The sequence below is a fragment of the Capricornis sumatraensis genome, chromosome 2 (genome assembly GCF_032405125.1).
Source record: "Capricornis sumatraensis isolate serow.1 chromosome 2, serow.2, whole genome shotgun sequence".
Lineage (NCBI taxonomy): Eukaryota > Metazoa > Chordata > Mammalia > Artiodactyla > Bovidae > Capricornis > Capricornis sumatraensis.
The window spans coordinates 15,650,979-15,677,850 of record NC_091070.1 but is presented as its reverse complement, the minus strand read 5'-3'; the positions used below and the strand labels follow the sequence as shown (position 1 = coordinate 15,677,850).

At 50.9% G+C, this 26,872-nt stretch overlaps 1 protein-coding gene and 1 non-coding gene across 2 annotated transcripts; one reads left to right on the top strand and one right to left on the bottom strand.

Moving 5' to 3' along the window:
* The first annotated feature begins 1,013 nt into the window (after positions 1-1,013).
* TRNAW-CCA (transfer RNA tryptophan (anticodon CCA)) lies at positions 1,014-1,085 on the top strand. Its single transcript has one exon. It is a non-coding gene; the product is annotated as a tRNA-Trp (tRNA).
* An 886-nt stretch (positions 1,086-1,971) lies between these two features.
* TGFB3 (transforming growth factor beta 3) lies at positions 1,972-25,992 on the bottom strand. Its single transcript, XM_068964187.1, has 7 exons — positions 24,560-25,992; positions 15,963-16,126; positions 15,332-15,461; positions 10,006-10,113; positions 7,210-7,375; positions 4,417-4,570; positions 1,972-3,086 (listed from the first exon to the last, which is right to left on the bottom strand). The coding sequence occupies exons 1-7, from the start codon at positions 25,035-25,037 to the stop codon at positions 2,928-2,930; spliced, it is 1,359 nt and encodes a 452-aa protein (XP_068820288.1). The 5' UTR covers positions 25,038-25,992; the 3' UTR covers positions 1,972-2,927.
* Positions 25,993-26,872: the final 880 nt, after the last annotated feature.

The window sequence follows — 26,872 nt, the reverse complement described above, 5'->3', positions numbered from 1 at the left end:
GCACATATTTTAAAAGATGGACAGAAAAATGGTTTAGGTTTCTGTAGTGCCTATAAGTGACAGGTGGAACAGGGAGGCTGGGCTTCAGACCCCTGCCCATATTTGTATCAGCTAAGATAAGAATAGAGCCCTAACACAGAAGATTTGGAATCACAGTGGGGCTGTTTTTCTTTGGGATCCTTCAGGAAGCACTGCTCATGGCCTTGGTTCCTTAGGGTGAACACAGAGGCCAGTGTTCTAGTGATGTCTAATGAGGCTGGATAAAAAGGAGAGTCTGGAACTTCCTTGGTGGTCCAGTGATTAAGCAGTTAAGACTCCATGCTTCCACTGCAGGGGGATTGAGTTTGATCCCTGGTTGGGGAACTAAGATCCCACATGCCATGGTTTGGCCAATAAATAGCCAGGGATGGGAAGGGGGTGGTATTCTAGGGCCTGTAAGATGATTTCCCTCTTCTCAGTTAAGCCTCAAGGACCAATAATATCAGCTATAAGGCACTACTTCTCAAAGTACAGTTTCTAGGTAGGCTGGACCTAACCCAGCCGTAACAACGTCTCTAAAGCTGCAGCCTGAAATTACATGTTTTAAATAAGCACTTGGGTGATTCTTTCACCCACTGACATTTGAGAAGAACTGCCATCAATGAACAGACTGAAAATCTGGCTGTAGCCATGGCTGATGAGCTAAGCATGCTGTATCTCCTCTCCAGACCCACGGGCTCCCTTTGGTAAGACAGGACATAGTTCCTGAAATAAAAGTGGAAGTAAATGGGTGTCATGTGGGATGGAGTGTGAGAGAGGAGCCCTCAGAATTGGCTGGGTGTAGACAAAGCAGGAGGAGAGTCTTAGTGACCAAATTCAGTTTAATTTGGGACAACTCAAGAAGGAGCAAGGTGAACACACACAGAGACAGACACATACATACAGGCACCAACATATTGTACACATCCTACACCCTCAAATTTTAGCTTCAGAAAGTTTTTCTTTTTTTAACCAGTGGTAATTTCAGTAGATCTTCCCTGGTGGCTCAGAGGTTAAAGCGTCTGCCTCCAATGCAGGAGACCCAGGTTCGATCCCTGGGTCGGGAAGATACCCTGGAGGAGGAAATGGTAACCCACTCCAGTATTCTTGCCTGGAGAATCCCATGGACGGAGAAGCCTGGTAGGCTAGTCCACGGGGGTCGCATTTCCTCACTTATTGTAGCTGATTGCTTCAGGTGGACATGAAACCACAGTAGAATTGTGCATTGCTTAGGAACCCGTGACCTCACATGAGAGGTTGAACATGGGGCTGTGCTTTTTTTGCCCTCTTCCATTCCAAACCTTCCTGACAAGAGGCCCATCCTCCAAAAAGGAGTCCCCGGTGAGCTCTTCTAGGGTCCACCTGAGAACAGAATTGGCCTCATATTCGTAGGCCATTTGCCACAGACAGTTTCTCTCATTCTCACCTGAATTTATAGTGAATAGACAAGCCAACACATTTCCATATGCAAAAATCACACCAGGTGATTTTTGCCCACAGTTAAATGGAGGTCAAATGGAGATGATTTCTGCCCAAATCTCAGCCACCACCTCTGTGTGTCTGAGGATAATCGCTGTGAGAAGGAACAAAACACAGATGAAGTACAGCCCCCCTGCCCCCACTGTTAACTCCCTGAACAGTGTGGAGGGTGGGCAGAGGGCAGCGGATGGTGGGCAGAGGGCAGCGCAGCGCACACTGTCCAGGGAATTCACAGTCAGCAGCGTCTCAGTGTTCGAGAGTCTCAGCCCTCAGATTCCAGGTCCCTCTGATCATTAGATGTGGGCATGGAATTAAGAAGGATACCTCACGAGTCAAGACTTACACCTTAGAATAAGGCTTTTATTGTTTAGAAACAATCTTCCAGAAGATGAAACGATCCAAGATTCCCCAAAAATTTATACAAAGATTTTGAGAGTAATATCTGTATTTGTCTTTATACCTCAGTCTATGTGTCTGGGGCCAAGTCATTGTGTGGCACGTGTGCAACTTCCCTGCATGCCTCTCATGTCGTAGCACCTGCTTCCAGGAACACCAGATGAACACAGGGTCTCGGGGTGGGGGGGTGGGGGTCAGGAGGGGAAATCCATGATGCCCCAAGGCTGCAGAGACCCAAACTCCAGTCATGTGCGCCCTGACCTGGAAGGTGTCTAGCCAAATGTCCAAGGAGAACGATCAAGGAAGAGGGCAAGAGGAGGAACCCAAGGAGCAGACCAGAGAGGGTCAGTTCCCACCCTCTACCTCAGAGTTCTGCATATCCATTGGGCCCAGTCTAGCTGATGGCCCCCGGGACCTGCGTTACCTGGATCTTCTCCCAGAACAACCCTCAATGCCGACTGACGTCCAGGGGACAATTTGCAAAACTAACAGACGTGTCCTTAATCCCAGGTAAGTACGAGATACAATTCTGGGACTTTTGTCTTGGGAACCTGCCTAAAGAAAGATGCTTGCCTGGTATGACGTGATCCGGATGCCCCTCGAGCAGACGTGGGGCAGCGATGGATGAGCAATCAGACCTCAGCACCAAGGGTCTTCCAGTCTGGCCCTGTCCAGGCCATTCTCTGCCCCACCTTCCCCCCGTAGGGTGTCCCAAATCCCGTGAACCCTGCGACGCGTCAACTCAACTACCCCTCTTCCTCCGTCCCCACCACCTCTGACATGGAAAATCCATGTCTCCTGAAGAAATCGACCTTCCCCTAACCAAACCCACACTTGCTTTACTACAGTGATTCTCAGACCCAGCAAGAAAAAGAAATGTTCCAGAAGGGGAACCCCCGTCTCGGCCATCATCTGCCTGGAGCCGGAGGTCGCGGGCCCCAGGCCTCGCGGCGAGGTCCGTCGCTGCTGTGTTTCCCAAGGGGCAGCCGGGCAGGCAGTGGTGATCCCTCGTCTCTCCCTGTGGCGGTCGGGCCTCAGCTGCACTTGCAGGACTTCACCACCATGTTAGACAGCTGCTCCACTTTGGGGGTCCTCCCGACATAGTACAGGATGGTCAGGGGCTCCAAGTCCTGGGGTACGCAGCAAGGGGAGGCCGAGGCTTCAGGGTTCAGGGTATTGTACAGGCCCAGCACCTGGGGAGGGAGGCATCACTGAGAGGCTGGGAAAACCAAGCTTCAAGCCGGCGGCCCAGGGACTCTACAAGGTCTTGGGGCTGCTCCAGAGTCTACGTGCTTAGTCGCTCAGTTGTGTCTGACTCTTCGAGACCCCAAGGACGGTAGCCCACCAGGCTCCTCTGTCCATGGAGTTCTCCAAGCAACAGTACTGGAGTGGGTTGACATTCCCTTCTCCAGGGGCATCTTCCTGACCCAGGGATCAAATCCAGGTCTCCTGCATTGCCAGCAAATTCTTTACCATCTGAACTACCAAAATGGGCCACGGATGTTGTTTCAGAGGACCTGGAGAAACCCAGTTTGGGTGAGTGGCAGGTTGCTGCCCACAGGGAATGCAACATACGGCACTGGTCTGAGCATTATTGATTTAAGCGTGAGCCCCACAACCAAGGGACTTGGAAGTGATCATGAAATTCTCTTGGCTGGGAAGAAACATGCCTATGTTGGTTCCTCCTAGCTGTAACTGGTCACTTTGGTGAGGAGTCTATGAGGAAATATGCTTCGCAAGTTACTGCCCTCTCTCGGATTCCCCTGGAGAGAAAGACAAGCTAGCTTCAGTCGTCGACTTCCCTCTCTCTAGTCTCTTTCCCTTTGTTTCGTGTTGGCTTCTTCTGTGTGTTTTACATTATCTTTTAAAATAACTTCTACATTCAAGATTAAAGAATTAATTATTAGAGTTCTTTATCTGATCATAGATGGAGAGGGAAATGGCAACCCACTCCAGTATTCTTGCCTGAAGAATCCTGTGAACAGAGGATCCTGGCGGGCTGCTATCCGTAGGGTTGCACAGAGTCGGACACAATTGAAATGACTTAGCATGCATGCATGCATTGGAGAAGGAAACGGCAACCCACTCCAGTGTTCTTGCCTGGAGAATCCCAGGGACAGAGGAGCCTGGTGGGCTGCCTTCTATGGGGTCGCGCAGAGTTGGACACGACTGAAGCGACTTAGCAGCAGCAGCAGCAGCAGCAGCAGCATCAGATCGTAGAAGTCTTTTGGCCCCCAAATTCTCTGACATATGGAGTGGCATGTGACAGCTAAGTAATTCCCATAGTACAAGAGCAAATAAACAACTTAAAAGTCAGGTTGAAACTATGCAAGGAAGTTATAAAGGGTAGAGTGTCACCCACTGGAGTTGGGCCCAAATCAAAACCTTCACCATAAGGGATTTCACACCCCAGATCATCATCCATCCACTCATTCAACATGCAGCCCATCATGCATCCTTTTTAAACAAGTGGCCTGGTCAGCTCAGCCCCAGCACCCCATAAGGCATGACCCTGTACCATACCGTGCTGTGGGTTGTGTCTGAGCTGCGGAGGTATGGGCAGGGGCCTGAGCAGAAGTTGGCATAGTAGCCCTTAGGTTCGTGGACCCACTTCCAGCCCAGATCCTGTCGGAAGTCAATGTAGAGAGGGCGCACACAGCAGTTCTCCTCCAGATTGCTGCCACAACAACAGAAAAATAAATTACTAAAAAGAAACTCCCACGGAAATCACTAACATAAAAACTTCACAAGTGGCCCTCATCTGGGCACCTGGAGTCCTTCCTGGTCATCATAAGAGGTGGCTCTGATCGGTGGGATCCCAGGTTCAAGTGCACTGAGCTGTATTAACTATAAAGGCACTTTCCTCTGTTGAAGACCAGAATCCCAAGGACATAGAAGGCACAGATACATACATAAATAATACATGATGGAGAGAAAAAAGGCAAAAGTGGTCCTGTCCCTTTTACATCATGACTCAAAATAAAGACTTGAAGTGTTCCACCTGAAACTAAGCCCTGAGTGTTATCAGCCGACCAACTTTGTCGAGCTGGTTTTCCTGTTACCTCCCTAATGTGCACCTAACCAGAAGTGAACTCTAAGCTCAGGCACTTATACGCTATAGTAAATGACTGCTCAGTCTAATCCTAGAGTCCACTGAATCAAAACGAGACATAGCCTTCCATTAGACTCATGATTCCTAGATCACCCCCAATGTGACTATCAGGCTGCTTCAGTTCCGTTGCCTGCAGGATCCCATTTGGCAACGCCCCTTGCCAAGCGGGCATCTAGCCTGTGCTAAGACCTAGAAACTTGCTGCTTCCAAAGGCAGCTATTGGCCAGAATCTGACTTCTTGTGGGTTCCCCGGTGAACCATGGTAGACATTCTTGTTTTTATACTCAAGAGCCGTTCCTACTCTTCTCTCTTGCCACCTCCCGTTACAGTCTGGAACACCAGATGCTTGTATCCTGGCCTCCCTTGCAGGTAGAGATTGTCATACAACCCTGCATAGACCAATCAGACAGAAGCAGAAGTATGTAATGAGCAAGAGCAAGTTCTGGCAAAGATATTTGATTCTTTATAAAAGTCAAAGATGAGGGACCTCCTTTGTGGTTCGGTGGCTAAGACTCCACGCTCCCAATGCAGGGGACACAGGTTCAATCCCTGGTAAGGGAACTAAATCCCACATGCCACAACTAAAGATCTCACATGGTGCAAGGAAGATCAAAGATCCCGTGTGCTGCAACTAAGACCTGGTGTAGCCAAATAAATGAATATTTTTTTTAAAAAGTCACAGATGGAAAAGGAAAGCTGCTGCTTTCCTCCTGCTTTCTGCTACTTCCCTCCTCCTCTTGTCTTGAGCATGGACAAGATGCCGAGAGCTCTAGCAGTCTTGCTCATGCTTATGTGACCATAACCAAGGGGGTTATGGTCATAACCCAGCTATTGGCCAGAATAGACAACGTACTTGGCATGGTAGACTGGAAAGAGAGAAAGCCTGTGTCCTCAATAGCATTAAGCAAGCAGCCAGACCAACCCTGAGGCTGCACCTACATACTTCTTATGAACAGGAAATCCCCCATGGCTTAAGCCACTGGCCCTTGCAGCCAAGATCATCCATTCCTATCTGATGGGAGAGCCACACAGAACAAGTGGACATGCCAGCCTTCAGACAGTTGGAGGCAACCACGCTGCCTTTCCTATATGCTCCATTCCTCAAATTCAACATCCCCAGCTCATTCTGTTGTTCCTCAAAAGGCCTGGTTTTAGATCTAAAAATCTCGCAATTCATTCTCCCCGGCTCCATTCAGGTGTCCTCCTCTCCAGCCAAAATGACCCATTCATGCACCTTCGTTTACCGGAAGCGCTTCTCCTCCCATAACCCTACATACCCTCATCAGAGCCTCACTCATCCCTGAAGACCCAGCTCCAGTTCCACACCCTTCTGAAGCCTTCCCTGCATCCACAGATGAGCTCCTTATCCCAAATTCTTTACTAAGATTTTTTTTTTTTAATGTGGACCACTTCTAAAGGCTTTATTGAATTTGTTACAATACTTGTTATTTCTGTTTTGGTTTTATGGTTAAGAGGCACGTGGGATTTAGCTCCCCGACCAGGGATTGAACCCACACCCCCTACACTGGAAGGTGAAGTCTTAGCCACTGGACCACCAGGGAAGTCCCATGTCCCAGCTTCTTAAAGCATTTTATCCCTCAGACCTTCCCATGGATGTGGTCATTGTCTAGCTTTAAGTAATCACTGTCTATGCTTTTTTTATCCTCCTTCCTTATAAATGAGAAACTACTCTGAAATAAGAGAAAATGGATGCTCTTTTTTTAACCTCTCTACAATGGCTGTCCAACTATTTCCAAATTCATAAATTCTCTAGCTCACCTTCCCCATTGCAAATGGAAACTTGTCTTATTTTCACTCATCCAGGAGCATCCTTGGACCCTCCCTAGGGAACTGAGCCTTTAATGGAAAACTCTGCATTAGTCTCCCTGCCACACAAGCAGACCTTAAGAGTATTTTAAAGCATGAAAACCATGGAGAGACCAAGCCTCTAATTCAAGCCATCTCAGCAACACTCCTCCTCCTCCTCCTCTAGTTCATCCAGGCCTTTACAGGACTGTGATGCGGAAAAACAGTGGGGCTCCTGGAAAAACAGAGATTTGTAAGAGGTTCTAAATCTCCATTCCCCAAGGTGTATGTGAAAAGCATCGAGGGCCCTCAGTTGCACAAGGCCTAGGTCTGGGGCAACAGGTGAGCAGTCAATGTTGTTTCAGGAATTCACGGGTCCTGAGTGGGCCCAGGCTTACCGGAAGCAGTAATTGGTGTCCAGGGCCCGCTTCTTCCTCTGACTGTGGCCTGGGCTGTCTAGCCGGTTTGGGGGAATCATCATGAGAATTAGATGAGGGATGTGTTCCTTCTTCTTCTTCAGTCGCCCCAGATCTCCACGGCCCGGATCATCATCACTGTCCACACCTGCAGAAGGAAGGAAGGTGATGGTCTCCTGTCTGGGAGGACAGGGTGGATGCTATTTTCTCATTCCATCCCCACCCTGTTCAGGAGGTGGGACGGTGGGGTCTTCGAGGAAGGCACGGGTAAGACACAGCTTCATGCTAATGTCCAGCTGCAGGAACGGGAAGACCCAATAGAAGAACTGGTATCAAGGGACCTGCAAGACGCTTGTGCTCAGATGCCCTCGTGACTCCTGAGGGTAATCCTCCAGAGGGCACAGCCCTTCCCGGGATGCTTCCTAGAGAATTTACAGAGATTCCTGAAGCATCCTTGTCACTACGAGGCTCTAACACATTCCTTTGAGTTGTCGGTTTAGATCCTGAGACTTAGAGCTTGAGGTGTGAGTCTCCTCTCATAATCTGAACTGGTCAAGATGGCATTAAGTCCCCCTCTGCTTTCCAGATGTCACAATTTAAGACAGTTTGAATGGGAGCCAGAGGAACAAGAATCAGCAATTGCTAATGTTCGCATCAGGCCTTCCCTGGTGGCCCAGATGGTAAAGAATCCTCCTGCAGTGAGGGAGACCTGTGTTCAATCCCTGGGTTGGAAAGATCTCTAGAGAAGGGACTGGCAACCCTCTCCAGTATTCTTCCCCGAAAAATCCCATAGACAGAGGAGCCTGGCGGGTTGCAGTCCATGGGGTCACAAAGAGTTGGACACGACTGAGGGACTCACACACACACACACACACACACACACACACCACTCACACTGCACTTATAGTTTCAAAATATTTTCTCTATAAAACTCAGATAGGATCACGAAGTGTATGAAAACAGCAGAGAAACTCCAAAAGGAAACCTGCTAGTTCATCTGCAAAGCCTGAAAACTGAATTTGAGTCTCAACTACAAGAAGATCTATTTTGATGGCCAGCTGCCGGCGGCTGTCCATCTCCATCAGGGACAGGAACAGGAGGAGTGGGATTTGTGTGGTGACAGGATGGACAGGGAGGCCTGGCGTGCTGCAGTCCATGGGGTCGCAAAGAGTCGGACACGACTGAGCGGCTGGACTGAACTGAGCTGAGGAGGGACACGGGCCTCACGCATGGGCACAGGACTGGGAGATTGACGTCACTGGCATACTCTTAAGGTCTGCTTGTGTGGCGTCGCAAGTTTCCGTTTCTGAAAATCTTTATGAACTAGAAAACTACTGACTGAAGTGGGAGGATTTCATCCCAATTCAGGATGTAGGTAAGGACTTCAAAGGTCTTTTGAGCTCTGACGTTCTGTGATTAGGATGTCAAATGATTTGCTTTAAAAAAAAAGAAAAAGAAAAAAGGCTCTGTTGCACATGGCAATACCAAGCCCACAAACTCTATAACCCACCCATGCTCTGCAACAAGAAAAGCCTGCACCTCAGTGAGAAGGCCTTGCATCACAACTAAAGAAGACCCCACATGCGCACAAGTAGAGAAAGCCTGAGTGCAACAACAAAGATTCAGTTCAGTTCAGTCGCTCAGTCGTGTCCGACTCTTTGCGACCCCATGAACTGCAGCACACCAGGCCTCCCTGTCCATCACCAACTCCCGGAGTTCACCCAAACCCATGTCCATCAAGTCAGTGATGCCATCCAACCATCTCATCCTCTGTCTTCCCCTTCTCCTCCTGCCCTCATTCTTTCCCAGCATCACAATCTTTTCAAATGATTCAGCTCTTCGCATCAGGTGGCCAAAGTATTGAAGTTTCAGCCTCAACATCAGTCCTTCCAATGAACACTCAGGACTGATCTCCTTTAGGATGGACTGGCTGGATCTCCTTGCCGTCCAAGGGACTCTTAGTACAGCCAAAAAAAGTTAGGTTCAGAAATAAAGTTCATGAAGGACTTTCCAGGGCTGGGGGTCAAGAGAGGCCCTGAAACGGGTACCTTTTTCCAGACACATCTCTGACCTTAGGCTTTAAATTGGTTAGTTTGACCTCGACAAACCACTTGGCCTCAGGAGTGCCTCCATGAACCCACAACAGGGCTTCGCAAAGAAAATAAAATTTCTCCGAAATTCAGAGACCGTCTAGGCTCAGCACCTTGAAAACATACTGGAAAACCAGAAATGTCTCTCAACTATTTTGCCCTCTCCATGCAACCACCCTGAGGCCTGAAGCAGCTCAAACCCAGATGACGTCTTGGGTGGGCTCTGCAACATCTGGGAAGCCCAGCAGTCAGAGTGTGAGTGCTCACAGCCACCAAAGTTCATTTCTTTTAGGGGAAGTGAAGACAACTCTCATTCGCTGAGTATCCAAGCACTCTAGTTCACATATGTAGGCTCAAATAATTTCATGACAACCCTGTGAAAGAGGTGTTCTCACCCCCAGTTTGATGACTGACCAGCTTGCCTATATAATTTCAGAGGTCTTATCAGCACAATACTGTCTTCCAGATGCTCACGCATTCTCTATAGAATAGGGAGTTCTTGCTTTGAGGACAAAACAGAATATGGAAAAAACCCAAAAGAACTTTCTGGCCAACCTGATACAAAACAGTCAGCCATCTCTGTGAGGGAGCTTGCTTCCTCTTCTCAGGCTCTGGCCGGGGGTCTCCTGTTTTATCGAGCTTTATTAACTCCCCCCACCCATCCTACCATAAACACCCCTTTTGTTACCTTTGAATTTGATTTCCATCAGCTCTTGAATGTTTTCCAGGATATCCCCATTGGGCTGAAAGGTGTGACAGGGACAGTGGATGCTGATTTCCAGACCTAAGTTGGATTCTGCAAAATAAGACACAGAGCTGGTAAGAAAAGCAGTCTGCGTGATGAAGCACGCAGCCTGCACACCCACAGCCACACACGGATGAGCCAAGGGCTCTCCCGCCACACACAGTCATGGGGCCGGCGTCAGACTGAGGGTCCCGGGAGACAGAAGGTGCTCCCAGAGCTACCGAGGACCTCCATGAGCATGTTGCCTCATTCCATGTATTTCTGTTGTGTTACATGTCAGCAAATGGAGACATAAACTAGTGGGCCTCATGCAGGAATTTTAATAGTCATCTATTTTTCCAAGGATGGTATTAGGGAAAAACTGTCACCAGCCTAGTAGGGCCGAAAGAATGAGGGTGCAGGAAAGGAGAAGGGAAACAGTCACTGCACCTCTCCCCGCCGCCGGCCCGCCCCCAATGTGTCAGCTGGGAGAGGAGACGTTCAACCAACCCGCTGAGAAAGGATGGAGCAGAGAGGAAGAGGACCAAGAGGTGACAAGTGTGAGGAAGCCGGGACTGCCAGGGTTTGGTGACTCATATGCTGGGGCTAAAAGGCCAACTCTGGCCCTTTCTCCTATTGGCTGTTGCATTAGGTATTTTGGTAACTAAAACTGGAAAAGCAAGGAAATTAGTAAAAGAGGTTGAATATAAAATGGAAGGAAGAAAGGGAGAAAAATAAATGAAAAATTTGAACTGAACCCAGTAGTTTTGTACAGGGAAACCAGGTAGAGTCTAGGATCATGCCAATTCTGGTGGGTAAGAACCAGGGAAGCTCTCTTGATCCAGGGCAGTGCCCAGGTATGGGAAGACATGAACGATGACCTCTGAACTCAGGGTCAGCCTGAGTTCAGAGATGCGCTGCTGTCTGAGATCACCCTAGTTCTGTGTGAGCATCCAGCCCTGGGGCCAACCTGGAGTCTTCCAGAAATCTGATGTCATCAGGGAAAACCCCAAAGAGTCCAGGCCAGCTCAACAGCCTTCTCATGGGGAGAATGGCCCAACTCCAAAGACTGCAGGCAGTGTTGGGCAGACCTGGATGTCCCAGTTCTACTGGTTAAAAACCAGCTCAAAGGGCTTCCCCAGTGGCTTAGTGGGAAAGAATCCGCCTGCCAGGGCAGGAGATGTGGGTTCCATCGCTGATCCGGGAAGATCCCATATGCTGCGGAGCAACTAAGCGCGTGGGCCACAACCACTGAGCCTGTGCTCTAGAGCCTGGGAACCACAACTGCTGAGCCCACTTGCCTGAACTACTGAAGCCTGTGCCCCCCAGAGCCCATGCTCTGCAACGAGAGAAGCCACTGCAATGAGAAGCCTGTGCACCGCACCTAGAGAGTAGCCCCTGCTGTCCACAATTACAGAAAGCCCGCACTCAGCAACAAAGATCAGCACAGTCATAAACAATTGAAAAAAAAAGAAAAAAAAGCTCAGTCCCTTCTTCCATAAACTCCAGATCCCAGCTTTATCTATCCCACCCGTCACGGCAGCATCTGGGACACATTGACACCTGCTGAGCTTTCGGTTCCAGGTGAGCTCTGGTAGGGAGGGGAGGAGTCAATATAATAAGGATGCTGAGCCCCAGATGGAGAACTAGAAGTGAACAGAGGAGGAGGCATAAGGAGTGTACTCTTTCTGGTTTCAGGCAGGTAGAAGAAGGGGCTGGAGTAGCTGAAACGGGCCACATAAAACATAGTACACTTCTATTACCCAGAAGAATTTTCAGTCCAGGAGAGACTGAAAGTCCCATGGATCTGTGAGTTAGAAGGTTGAGATGCAAACGTGTTGGGGAGAGTTAGGGTTAGGGTGCAGGTGGTGAATGTGAGATGGTGCCTGGCTTAGTTAACAGGCTCCGTCTAGGTAGGAGGCTCAGAGAATGATGGTGACAATCACCAATGTTTGTTGAGCGTTGCTGCCTACATGCTCTAAGACTCTGCATGCCTTAACTCATGTATGAAATCTCCATACTAATCCTACAGAGCAGAGACTGATATTCCTCCCCTCCACACGAGGACACTGAGGCTCAGGGAAAATTAAATGGCTTGATGGAGGTGTCCAGTAAGTGGCAGAATCAAGATTCAAACACAGGCAGCCTGACATCAGAGCCACACTCATGACCGTTCTAGACAAAGAGGAACAAAGCGGTCCCAGCAGGGACCACCAAGGAAGATGCCCACCCAGCCACTGAGATACAGAGCAGTTGTGTTTTCCCAGTGTGCCCCCTGTCCCGAGCCGAGGCACTGGGCGTGCTCCCCACCTGCCCTTCTCGGGGTGGCCTGGCTCTGCACACACCACATTGGACTGATTGCACAAGAGTGTGAGGACTGGGCCCCCAACCCTGGAGAGGGCTCCAGCTGGCTCTTGGCCCAGAAGGGAACTGGTGCAGACCAGGCTCTTCAATGTTTGCTGAACTAATACAAGACTGGACATGTGACTCAGTTTCCTCACAGTCCACACCGCCAACTCCTCCACTTGCAGTCCATTTACCACTTTGTTTGGGGCCAAGAACCCTCAAGAGACTCAGAAACTCTGCAGAGTAAAGGTCTGTGTCTGACTCCCCCGAACACGGGGTGGGCAGCATCTGCTGGAGCGGGGACGGAAGGTTCCAGGGAAGAACTAACCTCAGAATTGGCAGCGGTGAGGATGGTGGGTGGGACACCCATAGGTTTTATTACGAAATTATCTTTTTTGATGTCTCAAGGAGGATGGAAATCATTCTCAATGCAAACTTCTCATTGAGTTCTGCAGCTGTGAAAATAAGAACTCTAAGTGCCGAGGGCTTCAAAGAAATCCAGGTGGAGCCGATCAGAATCAGACAGGGAAGCTAAGAGATGAATTTCCCCACCTCTCTTCTCTGTAGCCATGTTGAGTCCTAGGCAGAGTGCTGGCTGAGTCAGATTTCCCACGGCACGGCTGTCAGCTGATGTGCCTGGGTTCTCCGAGGTTTCCTCCTTTCGTGTGCAGCTGGGGAGATCCGATGGAGTTCCCGGTACCCTTGGAGCTGAGGCAAGACCTCCAGCCCACCATCTGTCAGCTCAGCCACCAGGTTATGCCCCTCAGATGGGAGCCTGCACACTCAGATGCCGAGAGAGTGCAGCAGGTTATGTGAGCACAGTGAGCCAGTGTGTCATGCTGAACTGGGACTACCAGCCTCACTCGTGGGCAACAATGGGGAATGGCGGGGCTTGGGGTGACATGAAGACCACATGCCCCACCTTCCAGAGGTGGTCCTACTCATCTCTGATGGATCGTTACCCATTTGTCAAGAAAAGTCGAATGTCTAGGTTTTATGTGAAATCTCTGGACATTAATTAAAACTGTTAACCGCTGCTGCTGCTGCTAAGTCGCTTCAGTCGTGTCCGACTCTGTGCAACCCCATAGACAGCCCATGAGGCTCCCCCGTCCCTGGGATTCTCCAGGCAAGAACACTGGAGTGGGTTGCCATTTGCTTCTCCTGTTAACTGCTAGTTAAACTGAAAACAATACCTAGGCCAACATGTTTGTGATCTCTGCCTTCGAGCATTAACCCTTAATTTCTTAAACCATCGAGGAGGACAAAGAAGGCCCCACCTGTCCCAGGGACTCTGGGTATCCATACGTGTGTGGGTGGACTGTGGATCCACGGCAGCTGATGAAGGCAGAAAATTCTTCGCAAGAGGGATACAAGGAACAGACAGGACTGCCTTAGGTGCCCGCACCGCACTGAGCAGAGACCAGGCAGTGCCACCAAGTAAAGGAGAAATAGTGCAGTGTGATGCCCTGAGTCCCCAAGACTGTCAGTCAGGAAGTTCACGTTCTAATCCAGGCTCAGTGACTCTGGTCAAGCCAATTAACTTCTCTGGGCTTCCATTTCCTCACTTGACCTAATAGAAGCTCACTTCCCATAACGGGCTTCCCAGGTGGCGCACTGGTAAAGAATCCACCTGCCAATGCAGGAGGCACAAGAGGGTTCAACTGCTGATTCGAGAAGATCCCCTGGAGTAGGAAATGACAACCTATTCCAGTATTCTTGCCCAGAAAATTCCCTGGACAGAGGAGCCTGGAAGGCTACAGTCCATGGGGTCGCAGAGTGACCACACACAGCACTCACATAATGAGCCGAACACTTGGAGGGCCTCTGAAACACAATGGATCTTTAAAATGGCTCTGTGAGGCATGCAGGGAAGGTGAGGAAGCAGAACCAGTGAAGGGGAGAGCTGGACCCTAGGAAGTCTGATATGCATACTAGACAGCCCTACTTTATGACTGACTACCAGGCCTTTCAGACTTCATCAACAAAATAGAACCTACCTCCAAACCTGCTCGTCTCCCAGGCCTCCTTATTTCAGTAAGAGTTACCATCTGGGTGTTCAGTCTCAAATCTTCAGAGTCATCTAGACTCCTCTTGTGTCCTCTCACCCCACATCTAATCAGCCCAGTCAGTCCTATTGGCTCTGCCTCCAAAATACAGAACAAACCCAAAATACAGAGCAAACTGCCCCAGCCAAAGCCCACAGTGCGCTCACGTGGTTTGCTGCAGCGGCCCCTAACCTCTTCCCTTGACCTCAAGACAACCAGAGGATCTTAAATCAAATCACCTAACCCCACATTCCCAGCCCCGCTTGTAACCCTCCTAGGACATCTCATCACACTTGGAATAAGTTCTAACTCCTGACCACGGCCTGGCGGGTCCTACATCGAGGCTCCTGGTCCTCTCTGACCCGCCCCCAGCTCCAGCCACACCAGGCAGTCTGCTGCTGCCAGAACAAACTGAGCCTGGGTTTCACTGCTTTTGCTTTAGCACATCCTATATCCTGACCTTCACAAACTGGCTCTTTCCCATCCCTCAGTGCACCAGCTCCTTCTTCATAGAGACTCTCGCTGAGTATCTGACCCCGGGCCCCACCCAGGCACTAGCACGTCGCCCTCTTTCTGTTCTTCCTGGTGCTCATCACTGTTGGAAAGTCTTATTCCTCAGTGTTTATTTGTTTACTACGTGTCTCTCCCACCAGAACAGAAGCCCCACGAGATGTGGGACCCTGCCTGTCTGGCTCACTGCTGAATCCCCAAGGGCCTGGCTCGGAGCATTTACTCAGTACCAGTTGAATGAAGGAATGATGGACACACAGCAAGTTAATGGCCAAGCTGGGCTTTGAACCCAGATCTGTTGTCTCCCCTAGTGCCATCCCCTTCCCTGTATCATGAAGAAAGAAGGGACCAGAGGTTCCTTCCAAAATGCTCATCCTGAGTCAACCTACCTCTCCGCAAGAGCCATTCACGCACAGTGTCTGTGACGTCGAAAGACAGCCACTCGCCAGTGCCCCGCGTGGGCAGGTTCTTGCCATCGATATACCGCTGCTTGGCTATGTGCTCACCCGGCTGGAGGATCTACGGGGCAGAGGAAGGAGTAAGTCCCGGGGCCAGGACAGGGCACCTGAGCGTCACGGTGCAGCAGGACGGGGAGGGGAACAGGAGCCAACTAAGACTTCTGAAATGCTCTTTCGAGCTCCTCAGTTAAGTCTTAAATCCTCTTAAGAAGCAGTCCCCAAACTCTTTGACACCGGGGCCCAGTTTCATGGAAGATAACTTTTCCATGGATAGGGAAGGAGGGGGGTGGTCTTGGGATGTTTCAAGCGCATTACCTTTATCGTGCACTTTATTTCTAATCTAATGCCGCCGGCCGCTGATCTGACAGGAGGTACCGGTCCGTGGCCCAGAGGTTAGGGACCCCTGTTCTTAATGACAGACACAGGTACAGAAACTAAGGCTCAGAGAAGGCGGGATTCACACCCAGGCCTGCTGCACTCCGAGCAGAGCGCAGGCTCAATCTGGCAAAGGAACTGACTTTCCACCCCTCCATGTGGTGTCTGTCCCTGGGAGGAGGTTCACCTGGAAGAGCTCAATCCTCTGCTCGCTGCGCTTGGAGGCGGGGTTGGGCATCCGAAAGACCCGGAATTCTGCTCGAAACAGGTTGGTTTCATTTTTCTCCACTGAGGACACGTTGAAGCGAAAAATCTTGGAGGTGATGCCTTTGGGGCAGACGGTCAGGTCATCTAGGAGGCAGAGCATTGGGGGAGGGGGGAAGCACAGTGTGAGCGACACCCATGGGGACAGTGTGCTGCCAGTGCACTCATCAAGGGGCTGGGGGGCCCACCTGGGACGGCACTGGAGCCCTGAAGCCTCAGACCTACAGGTAAGAAGTGCCGGGGGGAGATTCTCGGTGGCCCAGAACTGAACACAGGCCTGATGGAGAAGCAAGGCATGGAGCCCCACCCAGGACATGGCACCGACAACTGGCCCCCCTAGCCCCTTGTCTCATTATCTCCACTCTGGCAGGCTGTCCAACCTGCTTTCCTACTCCTTTAAAAAATATAGGTTCTCCAACAGCATCAGCAACTTCCCCTAGGAGTTTAATCACTGCATAGCTAGCTGATTCATTCATGCCTTTGTTCATTCAGGCATTTATTCATTCATCAGACATGCACTGAGCAAATGCTACATGCCAAGCACAGGCTAACGCTGGGAAGCAAAAATGAACAGACAAGGGAACTCCCTGGTGGGCCAGTGGTAAAGGATCCATCGTCTACTAAGGCAGAGGACATGGATTCAGCCCCTGGTCAGGGAATTGAGATCTCAGGTGTCTGGAGAGAAACTAAGCCCGAGCTCTGCAACTACTGAGCCCACGTGCCACAACGAGAGATCCCACATGAAGCGATGAGGATCCTGTGTGCAGAAAAAAAAACCCGACACAGTCACATAAATAACATTTTAAAAAATGGACAGACAGGGTCCCTGCCTTCAGGGAGATTAACATTCAGAGGCGGGGCTATTAAGTGCTTGGACCAAAAAACAGGACCAGAGAGAGAGCAGTAAGGGCCTTTGGAGATGCTCGGAAGTCGCTGTAAATAGGTCAAAGAAGGGAGACAGTGACAGCACATCGCAGAAGTGATGATTATGTGATCTGGGTCCGACGGGAAGAAAGGGTCTAAGGATGCAAAGGAAAGAAATTTTATGTGGAAGGATACGGAAGCAAAAGCAAGAAGGAGAGGAAAATGCAAGTCAGTAAGAGGGACCTGAAGCAGCCAGGCTGGAGCCCAGGAGACAAGGTCAAGACAGTCGATTGGGATCTACTTGCGGGGAGGCTGAAATGTCAGACTGAAGGGTTGATTTTATATCATGAACAGTAGGGAGTCATGGAAAGTGACACTTTAGCTCTAATAAGATAGCACAGGAGTGGCAAAGAGCCCGTATCTCGAGCCTGGCAGACCCCCAGATGCTTCTTCACTGCGTGAAAGTGGGTCCATCACCATTGGCTCCTAAGGATTACTTTCCCTGACTGCACACGCTATGCCAGCCTCTGCACCCTGCTGGCTTCTGCACCTCTGTCCAGAGACAGAAGGCAGCACATGCTCTTTCCCATTCCTATCAGAGTGAGACAAGGGAGACAAAAAGATCCTGCCTTTTCTTTACAACCCCAAGGTCTGAGCAGCATTAACACCCCAGAGAAACACTTTCTACACAAAGGGTAACAACAGCCAGAACTTGAAATTCAAGCTCAGAGACCCAGATTCCACACATAATGAACATGGCTGGAACAAGCCCATAATCACCCCAGGGATGGCTTAGGAAGTCATGGACAGGGCAGGAGTATCAGAGGCCTGGACACAAGCACATGCGCTACTGAGCTTTAGGAAAGGATGAGTGAGTGTTTCTGGAAATTGCCATCTGGTGGGTCTGACACTGGCTCTTAGAAAAGTAATGGAACAGATGTTGGGAAAACAAATGTGTGAATGCCAGCTAATGAAGCCCTGATTAATAACTGGCTTTGAAAGAATGAATACTGCCAACAATTCCCCCAAACCATTTCAGATAGAACCAGAAAGAGGGATCATGGTGGCAGTTCAGTTTTGGAGTTTGAGAGTCTGTAATCCCCTGGACATAGGTAAGCTCCTTGCAGATGTGAATGTTGGACCATAAAGAAGGCTGAGCACTGAAGAATTGATACTTTCGAACTGTGGTGCTGGAGAAGACTCTTGAGAGTCCCTTGGACTGCAAGGAGATCAAACCAGTCCATCCTAAAGGAAATCAGTCCTGAATATTCATTGGAAGGACTGATGCTGAAGCTGAAACTCCAATCCTTTGGCCACTTGATATGAAGAGCTGACTCACTGGAAAAGACCCTGATGATGGGAAAGACTGAAGGCGGGAAGAGAAGAGGACGACAGAGGATGAGATGGTTGGATAGCATCACCGACTCAATGGATATGAGTTTGAGCAAGCTCTGGGAGTTGGTAAAGGACAGGGCAGCCTGGCGGGCTGTAGTCCATGGGGTTGCAGAGTCAGACACAACTGAGCCACTGAACAGCAAAGCAACAAGACTAGTACCTCCAATAAGTGTTGCAAGAGGGGATAAAAGATATCTCAGCGCAGTGTGCACATTGCTATAAAAAGGAAAAGAGAAACAAGATAGCCTCTGCCAGTGAGGTGAGTCAGAGTGGGGACAAGACAGTGGGGAGCCAAGAGATGGGGGAATGAGAAGCCAAGGGAATCTTCAGGACTCCTAGTCACCTCTCTTTCTCTGTTTCTTCCAGTTCATCCATCAGTTACTGTTCCCCAAGATAGACTCCTCTTGGTGGGAATTTCAGGGAGATTTCAAGGAAGTGGGAAAGGTCATTTTTAACTGCTTAGGATCTACACATTTCTAACAGACTCAGAAGGAATGTTAGGGGTCCTCTAGTTCCTCAGGGAACTAGGAACCGGGCTTCACAGCAGGAGGTGAGTGGCAGGGTGAGCCGGTGAAGCTTCACCTGTTTTTACCGCAGCTCCCCATCACTCCCATCACTGCCTGAGCTCCACCTCACCCCCATCACCCCCTGAACGTGGAAGAATCATCTTCCATGAAACTGGTCCCTGATGCCAAAAAGGCTGGGGACGGCTGATCTAGTACAACCTACTTTAGATGAAGAAATTCATGCCCAGAGGGGTCTTGGCCAGGGTGACACATGAATTAGTTGACACATGCAAACTGACACTAGCAAGCAAAGCTCAGACACAATCATTAGTGGGAGAGAAAATAAAATGTAAACACAATCTCCTTGACCATTAAATCCAGTGAATACAAACAATACTTTAAATATTTTGTGGAATGAGCCAGAGTATAAATAAATAAAATGTAATAACACTCTCTTACATTTCATAGAATGTCTATTAACTCACCTGACCCTCTAATGATCCTTGAGGAGAATAAGTAAAATTTACCATTTTAAAAAGAGAAGCGTGAGCATCAGGAAGGTTAAATCACTTTTTCAAGATCACTCAGCTGAGGGCTTCCCTGGTGACCCAGTGGTAAAGAATCTGCCTGCCAATGCAGGAGACAGGGGTTCGATCCCCGGTTCGGAAAGACCTCATATGCCACGGAGCAACAAAGCCTGTGCGCCACAACTCCTGAGCCCGCGCTGCAGAGCCCAGGCACCGCAACTCCCGAGCCTGCGCTGCAGAGCCCAGGCAGCGCAACTCCTGAGCCCGCACCCTGCAACCACTGAAACCCACGCACTCCAGAGCCTGTGCTCTGAGACAAAAGAAGCCCGCACACCAACACGAGAGAGCCGCCCACACTCACTACAACTAGAGAAAAGCCCGCACGGCAACGAAGCCCCACTATGGCCAAAACTCAACAAATAAAGATTTTTCAAAAAATCACTCAGCTAGTAGGTGCCAGAGGTGGATTTGAACCCAGGTCTTTCGACCTTACTTACTGAAACAGAGAATCTGCAAGTTCGAGGGGACCTCATAGATCATCTACCCGAGGGATGGTTTCACCAACAAAACGTAGCAGAATTCCATGAAATGGGCCTAGAGTACCAACGTAAGCCTCAGACAAAAGCTAGTTTCCAGTCAGTTTGGTGATTAAGCCCTGCTTCTGCAGAACACTAGTATTATTGAAAGCTGGACGACGGGGTCCACCTTGACAAATTAAATTATGACCAACTTTTTCCATTGCACACAAAGTATATGTATTAATGGATGCCATTTTCTCCTTTTTTTGCTATAGGGAAAGAAAAATAAACAAAGAATATTCATGCAGAGTATTCATGGAAAAACCTGGAAACAGCTGACCATGTTTAGACCGTGCTTTTTTTTTTTAATGTTTCAGACACCTGGGCTCCTGGATGTGCCTCTTTCTGCTGTGTCCATCATTTCTGCTCGTAAAACTGCTGCTGGCTCCAATGATGGGACTACATACATCAGTGTGGCGGTGTTCCTCCATCCCAGCTGTTCCCAAGAATCACCTGGAGAGTTTTAAAAACAGATGATGCCTGGACCTGCTCTCCAGAGAATCCGACGACCTCGTTGGAGCGTGGGTGGGTCCAGAGCTTCTTTTTTTTAAAAGACTTCCAGATGATCCTAAGATGTAGCCAAGATTGAGAACCATGGTTTATAGTGCTCTGCAAAGGGTACTGTGGCATCCAGATGCCCTGGAAGTTTGATAAACCACAGCTTCAAGGATGTACCCTTTAAATGTTAACTCATTAAAATACTGTTTGGCCAATGCATCATTCTGTAAAATTTTGAATTAGAAGTCACAAATGTTTTAAGCCCAGGTAGGTTAAAAACTGGGAAATTTCATGGCAAGATTCAGATTTTCTGCTCTTCTGGGAAGCAGTTAAGATCTAGTCGAATTGGACCCACATTCCCAAATTCAAAAATCTGCAGGAGCTGAGCAGCGGGTGCCATCAAGGGCATTGGCACTTAGAACAAATGAGTTCTTTCAATAGGAAATATCTTTTAATTTTCAGAATGAACATGATCTAAAAGTAGCATCCAGGAAAGAGACGCTAAAATATCAAGTTCGCTCTTTGCTTGTGAATTCTGGTTTTGCTGGTTGTCTCAGCGCCAGACCTTGGATAAAAACAAGAGTCTCTTGCCAGACACAGATGATTACAAGCCAGAAGTTAAAACAACACCTACACTGGTAAATCTTGATAACAAGGATGACAAAAGAACTGGAAAAGATGTGTGGGTCCCACCACGTGGGTCAGAGAAAGCCCCCACCCACTTCTCACAGCAAAATCCTGGGGAATTATAGAATAAGATATATATGAGTCTTGTCTTCACTCCCTCAGCAGAGATCTGTTGAATCATCCCATATATATATATATATATATATATATATAGGGTAGGCCAAAAGTTCATCTGTAACAGCTTCTGGAAAAACCCAAATGAAGTTTTTGGCCAACCCAATAGAACTATTTCAGCTGGAAGGCAGTTTAGAGGTTAACTTTACTGATGAGAAAACTGAGGGTCAGAGAGGTGATTTGCTCACTTCCACACAGTATAGCTGCTAAACCTGCTTGGGATTCTTCAGCAGATAAAGAAAACACTTCCAGGAGAATGTCTGTGGCTGTATGAATCTCCCAGTCATAAAAATAGGCAGAGCTAAGAAAGAAAACACCTAGTGATCCCTCTATGCAATCTGTCACCAGGGTTACGGGTTCCTATGCCTACCTGCTTGGTCCAAAATGTGGTTCATTCATTCATGTGTATGTGTGTGTGTGTGTGTGTGTGTGTGTGAGTCACTCAATTATGTCCAACTCTTTGTGATCCCACCAGGCTCCTCTGTCCATGGGATTTCCCAGGCAAGAATACTGGAGTGAGTTGCCATTTCCTTTTCTGGGAATCTTCCCGACCCAGGGATGGAACCTGGGTCTCCTGCCTTGCAGGCAGATTCTTTACTGTCTGAGCCACCAGGGAAGCCCAATTCATTCATATTACAAACCAAAGTTCTCTTGGAGCCTAAAGGTTAAAGGTAGGACTTACAATATGTATCTTTACAGTTTGCATTAGTGCTTAACAGCATGCATTCTGTAGACAGGATGTCTAGGCTACAGCCATGGTTCTTTAGGGGCAATTCACTTAACTGAGGCACGTTACAGTCTTCTCATCTGGAAAATAGGGAAATCAAGGTACCCATCTGACAGGCAGAGCCAGAGAACGGTCTTATCCTCTTTGCTCTCACCTTGGTGCCCTTTCTGTGCCTCTGGTGGTTAGTCCTTCTTCCACTTTGCACTCCAGGCACCTCTGTCTGCTTGCCCCAACTCCTGCTGCCACTTTCCTCTGAGAGCCTGTCCCACTGGGTACCGGAAGGGGCTGGGAGTGATGAGATGTGAAAAGGATGGAATCCCATCAGTCCAGCAGCCAGGGCTCTGGCACTCAGACCCCAGCCCACCCTCGTGAGTTCTAGACACGCTTCCCTCACCCCAGGCCTTGGAGGGTGGCTCTCTGCTCCCTCTCGGCATCTGTTAGACGTTTGCATCTGCCCACTGCCTTCTTTATAATTAGCGTGCGTTGTGCGTCTGCCTCTCTGGGGCTGGCTCAGCACCTGACCAGCTGCAGGGCGGGCCGGGCCTGCGTCTGCTCAGCCTCTGTGTCACCTCCAGCAGCTGCATAGTCTGGGCCTGCTTCCTGTTTGCACCTGCAAGCCTCGCTGGCGTCGCTCGGGTCCCGTGGGGCCCCAGATCTTCCGTGATATCCCAAGCAGTCTCCTGCTCCCTGTGCCAGGCTTCCTCCCGGCCCGATCACAGCTCCGTGGCCCCAGGGCCACCCTCACCTACTGCAGTTTCCAGGAAGGTCCTGCTGCTGCAGCCCAGAGCTGCCCAGCATCCGTGCCACCCTGTCCTGGGCTGTCCACTAATTGAGCTCTGAGTCTTTGCACACACGTTCACTGGCACCTGTGTGCCCTTGCATGTCTCTGGCTCATTCGTTCTCAGCTTGGGATTCCAGGCTGGGTGGGCCCGGGTGACTCAGAATTCCTCCTCCCTGGGACTCCTCCTCCTGACCCGGATCCTTAAGGTCCCAGTCCTTCCCTCCAGCCCTGGACTTCCCTCACATCTCTCCTGCAGGTCTCAGCTTTCCACCCTCCTCCCACGTTTGGCCACCACCTTCTGCCTCTGTGGGTGCCCAGGGCGCTGGGGGTTTTTCCAGGCATTCAGCTGCTGGTATTGCTGGGAACCACAAGGTCCTGGGAGAGCAGGAGTCAGCCCGGCCTGGAGGACCCTGGGCAGGGAGCACCTCCTTCTCCAGCCTCTGCCCCACATGGGAGCTACCTCCCAAGGCAGCCATAGGAAACCGGAGTGGGCGCCCCTCGCCAGTAACCACAGGCTCCTGGGTCTGGCATGGGCAAGCTCCCAGCGAGGCCTTCCACACCTTCCTCTAGAGCTGGTGCACCCCTGGGCTGCCCACTCCTCCTTCTCTCTATCCAGGTGCCCCAGCAGACCACCCTCACCTGGCCCGCTCCATCCCACTCTCCCACCCCGACTCCGGACACGGCCCCCTCCCAGGTGAGCCTGGCCAAGGTAGCCGGGCCGTCGAGGACACCTGCTGGTAGGAAAAGCAAACAGAGCTGCTCCAGAGTCCCTGGGCCTGTGAGCCGGTTCACATTCCTCCTTCCTGGGCTGTCAGTTTCTCAGCATCTGCCAAATCTCTCTCTCTTGTATTGAGGTTTTTTAAATCCCCGTTCAGTAAACACACATGACTTCCACACGTGTACAAACACACACACAGACGGCTCACCCAGAAGCCTCCCGGCTTCTCAGCACAGACAGGAGCCTCCTGGGAAGACACGCTCCCAGACACATGTTCCCTGTGCACCCACGGCCACACCTCCCACCCTCTCTTCCCCTGACACGCAGACACAAAAGGGCTGCCAGCAGCCATCTACATGTCCGGAGCCACATCCTTGCTTTCCCCCAAGTCCACAGGCCCGGAGGATACCCACATTGTGCACACGAGTCCATCTATGGGACAAAACCGGACGACGCGTCGCTGTCAAGCACACAGCCGTGAGAACATAGGTGCGTCCCCTCCCCCCACGCACACAGCTCACGTGGGTCGCATGCGTGGCGTGGACCGAGGGCCCAAACAATCAGGGGCTGCCTCTTGCTTGGGCTTCAAGAAGCTGGACAAGACATGAACTGGGGGCAGGTATACGCTTCTTTCCCAGAACTGGAAAAACGGAACGTGAGACGTGTCACAATGAGGTGTGTACAGCAGGGGGGAGACCAAGGTCTCCAGCCTCTTGGAACTGCGCGGGCTCTCTTAGAAGAGCGCCCAGCCCTGCCCCTCTACAGCTCTGCGCGCTTCCAGTTACCTGTCTGACCACACGTGCCACAGCACAAAAATGGGACAGTGTCACTCCAAATTAAAATCCCTCAGCGATGTGATGTGAGTTCCGCTATGCCGCTCAACTCTAGGGCTCCTGGCCTCCCAGCGGCACTGGGCTCTGAGCAGAATGGCTCTGCCTCCCCCTCCTCACCCACCCAGCCCCAGCTGCGCATCGCACCTCGTGTGTCCCCCAATCCCTGGTGCGGGGCATACCAGGGGCACCCTCCCCTGTGGTCATCGCTAGGCACCCCCCCTCCTCTTTGGAGCTCCCCACCCCAGCTCAGACCCTCCAGAGCAGACACCCCCAGCAGGGAATCGAGACTCACTGTGCTCCTCCAGCCCCTGGATCATGTCGAATTTATAGATTTCTTTGGCATAATACTCCGACTCGGTGTTTGCTTGCGTGCAGACGTCTCCCCTCTCCCCATGCACCTCCTCCAGCAGCTCTCGGGTGCTGTTGTAAAGATCCAGGACCTGGATGGGGATACTGGCCAACCCGGATGGATCGGGGGGACTGGTGAGCCTGAGTTTGCTCAAGATCTGTCCCCTAATGGCTTCCACTCGCTTCCTCTTGATGTGGTTGAAGTCCAAGGTGGTGCAAGTGGACATGGAGAGGCTGACCGTGGCAAAGTTCAGCAGGGCCAGGACCACCAGAGCCCTCTGCAAGTGCATCTTCAGGCAGGGGCCAGGGAGAAAGGCCGCAAGGCCTGGCAGGAGGAGACCCCGGCAGTCGTGCAGAAGGAGGGAGGAAAACCAGGCGGCCTCCCTAGATCCCGAAGACTGAGGCTTGGCAAGAAGGTGCATGAACTCACTGCACTGCGAGAGCTTCAGGACTTCCAGGAAGCGCTGGCAACCCTGAGCGCGAAGAAGCCGACTGTGTGCCGTGAAGCTCTGGGTTTCTTCTCCATGTGTCTAAACAGGTTCTGCTGGGCTCTGACTTCTAGCAGGCCAGGTGGAGGGCAAAGCAGAGGGCTGGGAGGGGTGGCAAGGCAGCTGGGAGTGGGAAGGGAGCTGGAGTTTTTCCTTAGGTAAAAATAAATAGAGCGGATATCTGATATTGCCAAACGCCGCTTGGCAATGGGGAGAAAGTGGGTAATTTTAAAGAAGGAGCAGAAGGACCATGGCTGGGTCCCCAAATCAAAATCCTTGCCTTGCCCTGAAGGAGAGTAAGAAAAGAGGATGGAAAAGAAAAGAGAAAAAAATTATTAAAAAATAAAAATCACCAGTGAGTAGGTGGGGAGAGGCAGGGCTAGGCGGCTGCTGGCCCAGCTCAAGGTGGGGCACAGCGCAACACACGCTTGTCTCTCAGGCACACCATTCATGCTTTCTCTTTTGTTTACACTTCCTGGGGAGGGGGGGCTTTCTAAATGACTTTGTTCACGCTGCCTCTCATCTTCATTGGCTGGGATGTGGGCTTATGTTTGCAATTGGAAGGCAGCGGGGTACAGCCCCTGGAGAGCATCCCCAGTTAATCCACTTGGACGCCCAGGTCACCAGCACCTCGTCTTCTCCCTTGGCCTCTGCTTCTGTTCCCTGATTCTCTTTAAAAAATAAAAAAGAAAAGACAAGACAAATAAAATAGAAGACAGTTCACTGCACGCCTCCTCCGGAAAGCTGTTATTCCTTCTTTCTCAGGCTTCTTCCCCTATCTCTCGCCTCTCTTGCTCATGCCCTTGGACTTGGCTTTCGGATTCCCTCCCTTTCTCTCCCTCCAGCTTCTCTCTGCCTCTCCCTCTCGCTCAAGCTCCTCTCCCCCTCTCTCTCTCGCACACACTCACATGCACACACACTGCTTTCTCTATTTCTCTCTGCTGAAATTTTATACCTCCCTCCCATGACGTTTCTGGCCCCGGGGCGGGGGGCGGGGGGGGGATGGTGAGCGGCGGGGAGGGGGCGAAGAGAGGTGGAGAGTGGAGTGGGTGGGGGGGAGGGACCCGAGCACCACGCAGGCTCCTTTGCTGCATGATTTTAATGTTTTAAACAGGCACAGGAAAAGCCGAGCCCATTTGAAAAATACTTTGCGAGTCCCGCTCGATCGACGTGGTAACTGAACTTTTTCTCTCCCCCCTCACCCCCCCCCCCCGCCCCTTGCAGTCACTCCGGCTACACGTTGACTGTTTTTCTGGAAAGTTACGGCCGATGAATCCCCTCCCCTCCTTCTCCCCCAACTCCTTCGCCCTCTCGCCAGCTGTCAGGAGGGTCCTCTCCTCGGCGGGTCTCTTGCTCCCTCCTAGACGCCCCACCCCCACCCCAGTCCCCCGTCCCCCGGCCTGGCAGGACCCTGGGCAGGGGCCTGGGCACGGACGCCGTGCCCACCCCTCCGGGCTCGGGTGGGACAGGTTGACGCCCGGCCTCGGACCGGGATTGGAGTTGGGTTCAGCCCCGCAGTCCTGGCCCCGACTCTTCATTGACAAGACTGTGGAGTCGGGTGGCTCCCGGAAGCTTGGAGATGCTCCAGGGGCCTTGAAAAAGGGGTGGCGTTTTCCGGCAGACCGAGGGTGCCCCCTGGCGAGGCGAGACCGCCAGTGACAGAGGCTCGGTGGGTCGGAGCCGCGAAGGTCTGGAGGGCTGGATCGGGGGAGGCTAGATGGGGAGAGGGCTGGATGGGAGGGAGCTTGGGGCGAGGGAGGGGTAGGGAG